This window comes from Cryptomeria japonica, chromosome 1 (genome assembly GCF_030272615.1).
Source record: "Cryptomeria japonica chromosome 1, Sugi_1.0, whole genome shotgun sequence".
In the NCBI taxonomy this organism is placed as follows: Eukaryota; Viridiplantae; Streptophyta; class Pinopsida; order Cupressales; family Cupressaceae; genus Cryptomeria; species Cryptomeria japonica.
Window position 1 is genome coordinate 570,909,736 of NC_081405.1, and position 13,516 is coordinate 570,923,251.

At 35.2% G+C, this 13,516-nt stretch overlaps 1 protein-coding gene across 1 annotated transcript; it reads right to left on the reverse strand.

The window, feature by feature from the left end:
* Positions 1 to 268: 268 nt before the first annotated feature.
* On the reverse strand, positions 269 to 847 carry LOC131039772 (uncharacterized). The gene has a single exon (XM_057972606.1). It carries the CDS (start codon positions 845 to 847, stop codon positions 269 to 271), a length of 579 nt encoding a protein of 192 aa, XP_057828589.1.
* Positions 848 to 13,516: the final 12,669 nt, after the last annotated feature.

Sequence of the window (13,516 nt, forward strand, 5' to 3'; positions counted from 1 at the left end):
AATTAATTATGTATCATTTCAACCACAATAACTAATAACAATTAAACTAAATTAAATAAAATAACATAAATATATTTTAATTCTGTTTAAAAATTGAAAAATTTAATCAAAATATTTCATGCCTAAATACAAGACAGACAAAATAATTATTATAACAATAAATATCTAAAGAGATGCGTGTATTTTCGTGTGATACAATTCGATGTAGTTCAAATCAGTGAAACCACTTGTAATATCACTTACAATAATTATTTCCATACACACTGTACTATCGATCTTCCGGTACTGATATTGGCTCATTTTTCTTAAAGAATGGCGTTGTGCAAATGGGACAAGTATTGTGATCCTCAAGCCATGGCCAAATGCAGTGAGAATGAAATATATGTCGGATCATACAAGGAATCTCTCGAACATTTTCTCCGAGAATAAAATCATCCCTACAAACTCCACAGAAAAGTCCATAATCAACATGAAAACCTGAAATTGTTACAATGGGCAGTGCATCTACAAATTCTTTCGCCTTCCTTTCATTCTCTACTATCTTCACGATTTTTTTCTGAAGAGAATCGAAGGTATTGAAGACCCCACGTAACCACCGAATATCAGCAGGGAGTCGATCCTCGTGAACTTCAATCAGGAGAAATTCAGAATACAATGAATCGTGAAGGCTGTTAAGCTGTTGCAGACGATGAGGCAGAGCTTCACGTTCCATAAAACAATTTGCTTGCATGAATAACTTGGTGGCTTCGATACGTAAATCCCCCATGCGGCATTCCAGGCTTTTGCACCAGTCGGCAACTTCCTTTTCCTTGCAACCCATATTCTTCTCCTCCTGCATTTGCGCCATTTCTTCACTTCACTGTCTTTATACCAAACGGTTAGGGTAGAAAATTAATAGAGAGAAGATTTACAATTTGGTATGCGAATTTGTGGAATGGATTGCAGTCATCTAGCAATATGTAGTAAATGAAGCGTCACGGTTAGTTTCATCTTGCACCCTCTCAAAAGAGACGAACCGTTGATCCAATGGTATTTGACTTATGGATGATTTTCTATCGGTGATGTTTACGAAAAGCTCCTGAATTTAAAATTAATGTTAGATTATTTCAAATGATTACATAGATTGCTATTACATTTCTAATTAACTTTTATATATAAAGAATGAAATTAAAAGAGCAGACATGTGTGTTGGCATTGAAGGTTTCCCTTGTAAAATGAAATCCAAGCTGACTACATCTCATTAATGGATTTGACATATTTGCAACTAGTGCAGTGGATCTTAATTTAGAAATAGCACAACATGAGAAGAACGTTGAGATTATTAAGACGGTTTGAAGTTCACATGCATGTATACAAACCCATTATTTATTAAAAGAATAATTTTAGATAGAATATAGGCAAGTGCCCTTCTTCACGTATACTGTTATACTATTCTTCTTCTACATACAGCTCTTGATGGCCAGCGGTACCGTTCTTTGTGTCATCCTCTTTGTTTCCTGGGTGAGAAATACTGATCATGGCAATCAAATCAGTTGGACCAAGACCTAAATATGTGTTACTGATCAAAGCAGAGTACTGAGATGCAATTTATTTCAGGATTCCAGCTTAATGATCGATAAGAATGAAGTATGTAGCAGCTCTATTTCTTCAGGGCCTTCAATAGATCCAGTGTATGTTCCTTTAATGGGTGCTCTCTATTTGTGTTTATACTGTGGGATTTTTATATTTAATTCTCTGTAATGTCATGGATGGGTTCTGAAGGAAACTGTTTCTTTGCATTGTCATGGATGAGTTCTTTAGAAAATGGTTTGTATCATGAATATGTTCAAGAATATTTTTTTCATGTTGAATGCAAGGCACAAAAGGGGCTGAAAAAAAGATGGACTAGTTTGGAAGAAAGAAATCAACCCCATGGGCTGCTCATAAGTGGCTCAGTATTCCTCTTCAAGCAGATTCTCTGTATAAGAATGGTAAGTATGCATATAATCCAGCATAAAGTGATTTGTGTTCTCTTAATAGTGTTGCCTTGCTATCAAGATCATTGTGCTTATAACTCAAATTTGTGTGGAGAATTTTAACAGCTACTACATATGTATTTGCTCATAGTCATGGTAGTGCCCAAATCCAAACCACATTTCTGAAGGAAAAATGAGAGTTGCTGATTATCGAAAGCAAATGGAAACACATGTATCTAGCGTGAAGAAGAATTTTATCATCTTAGATTATTTTTTTGCATTATAAATTATTTTAGATGGTACCGTCTTACATGAAGTCTAGTTGGATCTGTATTGCAACAAAATTTCACTTATAAATAAAATTGCCCTGCTCTTTTCCTTCTGCAGAAGAGGCTTTTTTGTTTCATTTTTTGTGGTCATACATGCTTGCAAATGTTATTTTACTCTTTTAATCATTAGAAAAATTAATGTTTATATGGACCCGGGAAGGAGGCAGGCAGGTCACATTTGAATTGACAGACATACACATCCATACTGGATCCTACTCCAATAATTAATATCCAAACTCATTCCTGGTTCCAATTCTAAATTTGTAGGACATATTATACTTAAATCAGAAATCTGATTTTTATTTTCAAGTTTAGGAGTGATGATTAAATGGTGTTAAACATTTCAATTAAGGATGGCTTGGTCTTATAATAGTCAATAGTTCAATAGTATTCTAACAGCAAATTGAATGTCATAGGTTTGAATTTTAACTAGTTCATGAAAAGTTCAACATCAACCAGAGTCTTAAGCATTCTATAGTGTGACTTGCGGTGGCGGCCTGATGTTGAAAATAAATCAAATCTGAACTAGAGATGGTCTGGTCCTATAAAAACCAATAGCTTAGTTGTGGAGCACTCTAATAACTAATGGAAGGTTTAGATTCCAGTCCTAATTGATTTATAAAAAGCTAAAATAAACCAATAAAGATTATCAAACAGCATAAAAATAACATTAAAAAATAAATTTCAAAAATTAAAAAACAAATAATAATACATATTACAAATAAAAGAAAAACTTTAAAAAATTGAAGCATAAAAGATTAAAAGACTGAAGACATATTGAAGTTGTAATACTCGAGAGGTCTGTAAAGACTAACTGAAAAGAATCCATCAAGTATTTCACAAGACCCTCATCCAATTCCATTGTCCTTTTATCCAAATTAAAAAGAGCCAAGTTAGACAACTACAAAAGCTCGGTTGTTAGATTGTTAGCTTTTACAACTTGAAACGCTTTAAAGGAAATTAAGTTTAATGTAAAAGGTAATTTGGAATTTATTTCTAAGATTGGAGTGGAGGTAAGAAGTGTTGGGAACCAAAGAAACAAAATCCCTCCCTATTATTAAGCATGCGATGAATGAATGGATCTGTTTAAGTAAAAGTTTGTTGATTTTCGTGACTTTAAATGTATATAGCTAGTAAAGAATTAATTGTGTATAGATTATTCTTCATTCTTGAATATCAATAAAAAGAGAATGGTAGTTCTATACGAAGGTCCTTTATTGATTTAACCCTTGATATATCTATAAAAGTTAACCCCTGTCTTTCTGTTTTAACTATATCAATTGTAGATTTTCGTAATGTTAATCCTTGGGATTTATGTATGGTAATCGTCCAGGCCATAGATAGTGGAATTTGTCTATGATTACCTAGGGATATTGGTGTTATAGGTATACTTTTTGGGTCATCTTTGTTCTAAGGTGGGCCATTGTAATTATCAAACCAGACAACTACATACAAATGTAAATCTGGTGGCTTAGAACTAGTTGTGTATGCAATATCTAGCACCTCTCCAAGTGATCCATTGACAAGGCCTGCTTGTATCCATAGGTTTGTTGTTAACAATGTTCATTGGCCTCTACATAGTAGGAGTTCATGGGGAAGTTGGTTAGCATCATTATCAGCATTTGGTTTCATGTGTGTTTTGATTGCGACACTAAGTGCAGCAGGAAGATTTAGTAGTTTAACCATTTTTTTGTCGTGCTTTGTAACTAAATCATTAGTGGAGTATAGTTGCATTTCTTTATCAAATTTTTTTTGTTCATCAATAGATAGTAGTTTGTTTGTACGGTTCATTAGTAATTCCTAATCTTGTTCAGTTGGTTGTGCATCACACATGTTTTGTATTATTCAAGGGAGGTCAATTTGATCTTGAGAATCACCTTTTTGACTAAATATTGTTTGAAGTGTCACACTTGTAGTCAACAAAAAAAAATTATCCTAAGGTCTTACGATCGACTATGAGTAGTTCCATCTACTTTATCCTATACCCATTTTGTTGTTTAGATGTTCATGTGACTTATCTTTCCTTACAATCCTTACTAAATCTTCTCCCTGTGTCTACATATTCAATTTAAAAAAATAAACATATATATCGAGTTGGGACCGACACTAAGATCAAAAGTCTGGCTTTGTATAAAGATTGTTCAAGTGACCCCGCTTTAGAATAGCTGGCCATTCCCTTCCTAACCCTACCTTGAGTTGATCCCTTTCAAACATCATTGTCTAGTGAATATGACTGGCAAAGTTATGGGGTGGGTGAAAGGCTAACTTTTTGGGAGGGGTAGGGAGCCACTCAAATTCTATGGGTACTGATCAAGGAACCACTCTCTTGCTAAGATTCATTCCATTGCAAATAGAACCTCTGGGTCTGTCTGGGGAGCTTCTCTTTCTTTGGCTGAATCTTGATCCCGATCTACTTGCTACGTGCAACCTAGTGAAATAGTGGTTGTTAGATAGGACATGTTGGGATAGTAGTGACTTAGATCCTATAGTCTTTGGGAACTATCCTTTTAGTGCGATTAAATAATGCACTTTCAAAACACTTAATATGTCATAGCTTTTTCATAGGAATTTATTTATTTATTTTGAATAAGTGATGGAGATAATTTATAGCATGGTACATAATGGATTAGGTGTTTTCTCACTTGGAAAAAGAGAGAGAAGATTGTTCTTATTTGTTAACTCAAAGGAGATTAAATTTTGAGGTCTTATTATGTGAGCATTAATATAAATTTCAATGTGAAAATTTTATGGTGTTCATATTTTTATGAGGCTCATATGATGGAACATTAAATTATTTGATTTGGTGCTTCCTAATAAGGTTTATAAGTGTTTCTAAATTTTGGACATTCACAGAGATAAGTACATAAGGTGTCTTTTACTTTGAGGGCATGATTGACATGTGTATGCAAATTGGAGTCTTGGTGAGAGAAACAAAGGTCAATTATTGTTTAATAATATTACTAGATAAGAAAAATGATATATATGGGAGAAATAGAACAATTGTATGTAATAAAATAGTTACACATATAACTATATATAATATAAATGTAATAATTACATTGAGATTCCTCACTTAGTTAGAACAATTGTAGCTCCAAGTTGAAATACCAAGTTCTGAATCCCGATCTCCTCAATCATAAACATTAAATAATTGGAGAACAATACATATTGACCTCCACACACATAGGACTCCATCATATTGTGTTTTGACCCTTGGAAGGATATAATTCTTGATCTTAGGCTTGTAAAATCATTGGACAAAATTTCATATTGATTTCAACACCAAACCCTTACCTGTCTCCAAAATATCAAACTTCACAATATATAAATTCTTTAAATCCATTGGCACGATCAATAAAAACCAAAAATAAAACAAGAAAATAAAGCTAGAAATTCTTCTCATACAACACCTCATCTGAAAGTGAGAAGCTAGCTTGTGATGATAGAAATTCTTCAAATCTCTAATTCCACCAGCCTAAAAAAGTGAAGGCTCTTAGTACTAATACATTATTAGGACCAAAAAAAGAATCATTAATAAAAACTTCATAGTATTATAAATCCTCTCCCTAAATTTAGATTAAGTTACCTTCATTTGATTGATCTTTGATTTTTCCTTTAAGAAGATCATTGGTTTGAATTCTATAAAATCATATTATGTGACCCTTTATCTTATAGTAAAAACATGCATTTTTTCTTTTGTTTTTACTTGACTATTTATTATCCTTTGTGAATATAGTTCTTTCTCCTATTGAGGATCATCTTCTATATCTTCATTTGTCCTTTTTATTCTACTAGAAGTGTTAAAATCATATCTTGTAAAGTTTGTGAAGTTATTTTTATTCTATTATGAAGACAAGTTGTTTAACAAGATACTTTTAGCATTGTTATCATCTACTAGAGCCTTAACTTCTTCTAGATACCTAATGAGAAGACTCAAATTAATTATATGATTTGACATTGTAATTTCATCTTCTATTTTGAACCTAAACAATTGTTGTTTTAGGGAAAACTTTGAATTAACTACTTTTTCTCCAAACATTTTGTTCATGGACAAATGTCTACTGATCACTTATCTGAATCTATATGATATAGTTTAGAGTGATAATTAAGAAAGACCAATAATAACCTTGGTTTTATCATCTCTACTATTCGAATCCAATAGCTTATTTTCATTTATAGGCACCTTTTCCTTTCCATTTACTATTCCCCATTATATTTTATTCATTAGTTTCATTTGTATTTTAAGTCATCATACATGGAAATTGAATCCAAAATATTTATCTAATGGAATCTCCATAAAAACAGATACAATTTTTATCTATCCAAAAAAAATTCTTATGAAGAAACTACACAAATCTCTAATATTATTTACTATCAAATAACCTAAAGTACTCTTACAACCAAGAAAAAGAATTAGCATATGATCTTTGACAACCTCTTTGCTTTGATACACCTCACTATCATTGTGTAGCTATGGAAAATTTTGTCAAATACTCTCTCCTAAATATTTCATTCACTATTGTACCATGCCACCAAGAGGTAGACCTATTATAGCCATTCTACTTTAAAATTTCTAGTATCTAGAGGGAGTGAACCAATAAAATAACACGTTGGAAAGAAACATATGTATTTGAACACAACATCAAGTTTTAATATAACTATTACTTCCAAACTCTTTTCACCTATCACAAACCTTAAAAATAATCATAAGGAAGAGAATTTGAAATATCCAGTTCAACCGAGTAAACAAAGTAATAAAACAAACCAAATCTTTTTGTTAGAAAATATTATAACAAACTCTTCCATTGATTAATATTCATCACACGAGATGCCAACATTATTTAGCAATGAATGTGATTTTACATGCCCTTCTTTGTCTTCAAATGTCTTAACAATCCTTCACATAGGTATGTTAAAATAGTGCCTTTTCTATATTCTAAATACTCCTTGTCTGTGTTTTTCATTCCATTTTAGCATCTCACTATGATTGTTAATGTCATTCTTTGATTTTTTTGGCCATAAAATTTAATGGTAACCTTACTTATTACTTGTCTTGAAGAAGTATTGTCTTTCATGGTACTTGTGTTCCTTTGAGTTTGGCTTCAAGAGTCTCCTATAGCATATAAACCTTCTCTATTTAATAGAATTTCTCAGATAGTTATCTCAAGTCATAACTAACTCTTTAAGGGTTCATAACTGCACGAAGACTGCTATAACTACTTTGAAATCCCTCCACATTGTTAGGCCTTGAAGTGATATTTACATTATTCAGTCAAGTGATGAATTAAACCCCTTTATTGGTTGCATGATAGAGTCTAACTGTTCATATGAACTTCAAAAAGTAAAAATGGTTGGAACTCATTTTAAGTAAACAAAACTTATCTACCTATTTGGCACTTTCAACTCATATTAAGATATCATTATAGATTATAAGAATACACTTTGATGGATCATGATAGTGATATGACTACTACATAAATAAATTTCAAGCCCCTCTTATGCCTTTGAATTGATTCATGATGATGGAAGTAAGCATTAAAGTATTTGTGTGATATTTTGATTGATCACAAAGCTTTCTAGTATACCTTCAACTAGGGTATTGACTGATCAAAACTCTTGGATCCCACAATTACTCTATTTTAGACTTGCTTTGGGTGGGAATATTGGATGCTACAAGGTCATTTTACTTATCCTTCATCATACTATGAATCATTTTCTCATTGTGCTTCCTCATCATTAAAGCTTTCTCTATTTACTTTTCTTCTCTTAATGATCATTGTCATGACCTTTGTCCTAACAAGATTTCAGACAAATCTTGAGCTACTGCTATCATTCTACTATGACTACTGTAATAGTCCAAGGAGACCCTGCAACTACTCCTTGGTCACTATGTATGAATGTAAATACTTTGTCTTCACTAGGAACAAATATCACTGTTTTGTCCTCATGCAACCTTATTTCCAGCTCACTACTTTTTTTAAAATCTTTCATTGGACTTTTCTGAGATTTCAAATGACTGTATTTTCTGGGTTTATGGCATGTTTTGCCTTACCTTGCACTTCCTATCATTAAACTACCCTATTAATAACCCCCATGTTCATTTATTTCTCTGATAATTCTCATTATATAGTGATTTTCTTTGTGATATGGACTATGAGGTTGTAGAATTTGAGCTCTTTTGGTAATAGTATTGTTACTATTCTAACATAGTCTTTTTTTTTAGTGTTTTGTCTTTGCTAGAGACTGTTCTTTTTTCCTATTTGATAGCTTGTACAATATTTTGTGACCGATTCTAGATTGTGTTTTTGCATTGAAACAAAAACCTTGAAGATGTTTTTTGAAGGTGTTGTACTTAAGTCTATCAAGTCACTATAATAGAAGTCTCAAAAGATGCAAGGTTGTTCCTTACTATTCCTTGGGTTCTTACGAATGCAACCTTGTCATTTCTCTATGTGTGATTTTGAATGAACAAGAAGAATATCTATAGCTTTAATCACTACTCTATATGTGTTCTTAAGGTCCAAAATCATACTTCAAGATGCTCTTTTCATGGTGCATGCATAGTGTTTCTTTGTCTTTATTGTCTTTTGATAGTGATCTTGTTCTTATTTTCTAACCAATCCTTCAATCTCAACCCTTCTATCAAATTCAATTGGAGATCTGTTGTCAAATGATGAGGAGATTATGCAAAGGGCAGTGAATTTCTTTTCTAATCTTCTCTTCAAAAATCAGACTCTTGATTTGGAAGACCAGCTAGAGATCCTATCATAGATTCCTTCTCTTGTTTCCTCGGACGTGAATAAATATTTATCTTAGATTCCTTCAGATAGAGAGGTCCAAGAGGTTGTCTTTTCTTTTGAAGGTAATGAAGCCCCTGGTATGGATGGCTTTCCTATGTTCTTCTTCCAGACATATTGGTATATTGTGGCTAAGAATGTGGTGGTTGGTGCTAAGATTTTTTTGGGTTCCAGATCCTTCTTAAAGGAATTAAATGCCATGTTTATTGTTTTGATCCTATGTAGGGGAAAAAGTGTGACCAAGCATGGAACCCTGAATCCCACTCTCATATACACTCATGGAATACAAAAGAGCCTAGCGAGGTAATGCACTTTAGCTACTTCTTTATGAGAAAGAGAGAGCCATGGATTACATCTTAGGTTTTCTATTACTTTTCTATAAATAAGAGAGATGAATGATGCAAAAATGCAATCTAACCTAGGATGCAAGTAAGAAAGAAAACCCTAATTTGAGAATACAAATCAAAGGATAACTCATAAACTAAACAAAAGTATAGATTAGGAGGAAAAATAAGAGGTGCACCTATGTCTGAATCTAAGAAGAAATGTCTAGAACTAAGGTGCCATGCCACTATCCTTATTCTGTAAGTCTGGAGCTGCAACTAACAGATGGGTTCTGGAGCTTGCAAGACACTCTTCTGCAAAATCTTGCTAATAGAGGGCATGAACCTAGTACCACACCACTATCCTGGGTAGGACCACAACTCCAGACCCCTATCCTTAGGGTTTTTTCTAAGATCTGCAACCAAGAACTGTCCTTGTGTGCTCTTCCGGTCCCGAAACTTCTAGCAACGCTCAGATCCGAACCTGTACCTAAAGCTGAAAAATAGGGTTTGGGATGGCTATATAGGGTTTTGCCTTATTCAAACCCCTTTTTTGGTGATTTCCACCTCCACAAATAGCTGATAATGTACTAAAATTGTGTGTGCAAGAACCTTGTGTACATACGAGATCGTAAAATGAAAGCACACAATGTAGAGCAACCCTAAAGAGTAAACCCTAATTGCTTATACCTTAAAAAGTAATTTCTCTAAATCCACAATGCAAAGTGATCTAAAGAATGAATATGAATAAAAATGAAGCTTATGTAAAGACATGAAAACAACATGAAACCATACCCAACCCTAAGGGAGAGATACAAGCCAATCATCAGTTGGTGATCTCCTATTGTTCTTCTACATCTTCAAAAGTCCCCAATTGATAAAATGATTCTTGATAAATGCTTAGTAGATGAATTTTGAATGTTGTTGAAGACTTCATAGATCTACTCTTTTTCTGCAAAGAAGGCACTTATGCTCCCAAAAAACCTGCCCTTAGATTCTTAGAAGAAGACCCCTTCAAATGATGAAAGAGAGATCTTAAGTAAAAAACCCTGGATATTAATTTCAAGTTTAGCGCAATGTAGGATTTGAGTTTGCTGCCAATCTTTTGGGGTTAAGCATTATTATATAATATGATTGTGCTCCCGAAGTTTCAAGGAAAAAGTCAAGGACCATGTGCATTCCTGCCAAGGTCTGACCAACTTTTCACCAAATTTTTGGGACCATTAGATATGATGATATTAGAGTGCATCCCAGAGTTATAGCTGATTTCAAGATGTTTTGATATGTGAAATCGGGCCTAAATGATCGAAATAAGACATATTTAGGGTTTATGATTAAATGATTTATTAAAGGAATAAGATGAAAAGGGGCACGATTAGGGTAAAGGGCCTGACTTTATACCATGTAAAGTGATGAAATATGAATTTAGATTTAAGTAAATGAATTAATTAAATGCTTAAAGGGGAATTAGAAATGCAAGATGCAAGACACACTAAGGTGGGTGCTAACTTAAGTGTGAAATTGTACCATCCTAGCAAGGGTGTACAATTATGACACTATATTTAGCCCCCACTTTAGTGGTCATATGACACTACATGTATATGCAAGCTAAAGTACAAAAAAGTAAACATTTTGTGAAAAAGGATATATCCATAAGTTGTCGGACAAAGCCCCCAGTGGTATCTCCAGTATAGAATTAGGAACCACACCCTACAAAACCACATGTTAGATTGCAAAATCTCTTAATGCTTACTAAGGAAGGTGATGAAATTAGTGGGTAGCTATATGCCCCACCTGTTTCAGTTTTCTTATTAGTGAGGTCAAATAGGGTATCATTTTTATCACAACGAATTGTGATAAATATTTTGACAAAGAAAGTTTGTAACAGGGCTTGATCACTAATCCAAGCATGTTTTGGAACTAATGCAGAGTGAGAGGGAGAACTCATTATTCCATCACCACCGATGGTGCGAGAATCAGAGCTTCCTAGCTCAAGATATGATAGATTGAAGAAAAAGTGCAGAAATTAGGGTTTTAACTTTAAACATAAAGTGAAAAAGTTCATAACTCATAAATATGAAAGTGACACCTTCATTTATCACTTTTTGAATTTTTGGCAATATTCACTACAGAGGAGCCTAGATATTAGGCATCATGCCTCGACACTGACCTAAGTGACCTACGAGGATGGAGATCCTATGCTATTCCATACTCGTTGACCAACCACTCGACGAGGTGAGTTGACCTTCAGTTGACTCTCTTTTAACTTTTTTGTGCTTTCATAGATTTGGGGATGGTGATATCATCACCAAGACCGGATCTGTGCCCCCTCTTTGGGTGCCTTGGGGTCCTAGGGTGCCCTAGTCCCATAGGGCGTCTTGGTCCCAAGGGGGTGCCCTCGTCCCTATCCATGACTAGTGGTGACATGGGATCAGGCGATTGAATGTTAGAATAGATAGAATGAATTCTTTGATTAGATGATAATGGTGATGATCGATTACTGATGATAGGATGCTTTTCTTTTTGTAGACACTGCCATACATCCATGAGCATACCACTGGGCTCAGCTTCTGGAGCCTTCAGGAGTAGATCCCAAGGTTGAAAGTGGGGGAGAGGGAGTTGTTGCATATAGTGGGCTTGTGGTATGCGATGACTATGTCAACCGCTACATTCGATTTGGTGATGTTGACAACATTAATGGAGAGATGGGATGTAGACACCTCAACATTCTTGTTACCTGTGGGGGAGATGACGAACACCCTCGAGGATGTATACTGCATCATGCACCTTCCCATCAGGGGGGAGACTGTGAGATATCGATCCGACCATACTAAGGAGGATTATAGGAGAGAGCAGGTGTATGTTGTGGGGAGAATGATACTTGATGAGATGAGGGGTCATATCATGGTCTGTTAGCTCCTACACCCTACTGGTGCGGTTCCATTAGTGAGATGACTCATGATTGTGACCGTTGCATTAGTCGTGTGCCCTAATAGGTGTGACACACACATGCATGGAGGACTCATCTACACTATCTGAGTGATAGAGAGACATAGGAGGGTATACTTTTGGGGTCAGAGAATGCTTGTGCATCTCTATCATGACCTTGGGGAGTATATATTTGGGCAGGGAAGCAACCTGATGACATGCACACTACTACAGGTGTGGATGTTTGAGCATATTACCTATACTAAGCCTGTTGGAACCCCTATAGACTTAGTCCCAGAGTATCTTAGGGTATTTTCTTATCCACTTACCCATGAGAGGTGATTCAGAGATCTCTTGCATTGGAGGTGGAGCTTAGATAGATTGATTGTAGGTGGATACATATGGAGACGCTACATTAGGATGCACATTTGGGCAGGGATACACACGCAATTATTTTGCATGTAGAGGAACCATCTACTAGAGGTTTGGTATAGTCACATAATCATTCCCTTCTACATCGACCGAGTCCAGCGGTAGTTTAGGTTTGAGCAGTGTGCTCCTACTGATGTGCATGTGTACATCCTACACTCATGCGTGATGTCTACGCTAGGAGCCATTCCTAGGCCTACCATTTATGAGATCAACATCATGGATTCAAACAAGTCAGATCAAGACATTTTAATAGATTATAGAGATGATGTGGGTGTGCACCAGCAGTACATCACATGGTTGGGGATGACATACCAGGAGCAATCTTCCTAGTAGACTTCCCTCAAGGGAACCTCAAACCATGGAGGTAGACAGGTGATAGAGAGGGATGTGATATATCCAAGGAGGACTTAGATGATTAGGTTGATGACACAGGAGAGCAGGAGATAGGTGGAGATAAAGATGATCATGATACCAGAGGGAGATCCATATGGAGATGATGAGGAGGATGGAGAGGAGGAGGAGGAGGAGGAGGAGGAGGAGGATGTGGAGGAGGATGATGAGGAGGAGGACAACAAGTTGGAGGATGAGGAGGAGGAAGAGGAGGAGGATGACAAGGAGGAGGAAGAGTAGGATGAGCAGGAGGATGAGTCAAATGCAGTTCCTCATCACTCTGGGGAGCACACCATAGCCCTAGACCCACCGAGCCTCCCATTATGGGTGGCGAAGGATCCTATAAGGGGACTTGATCCTAG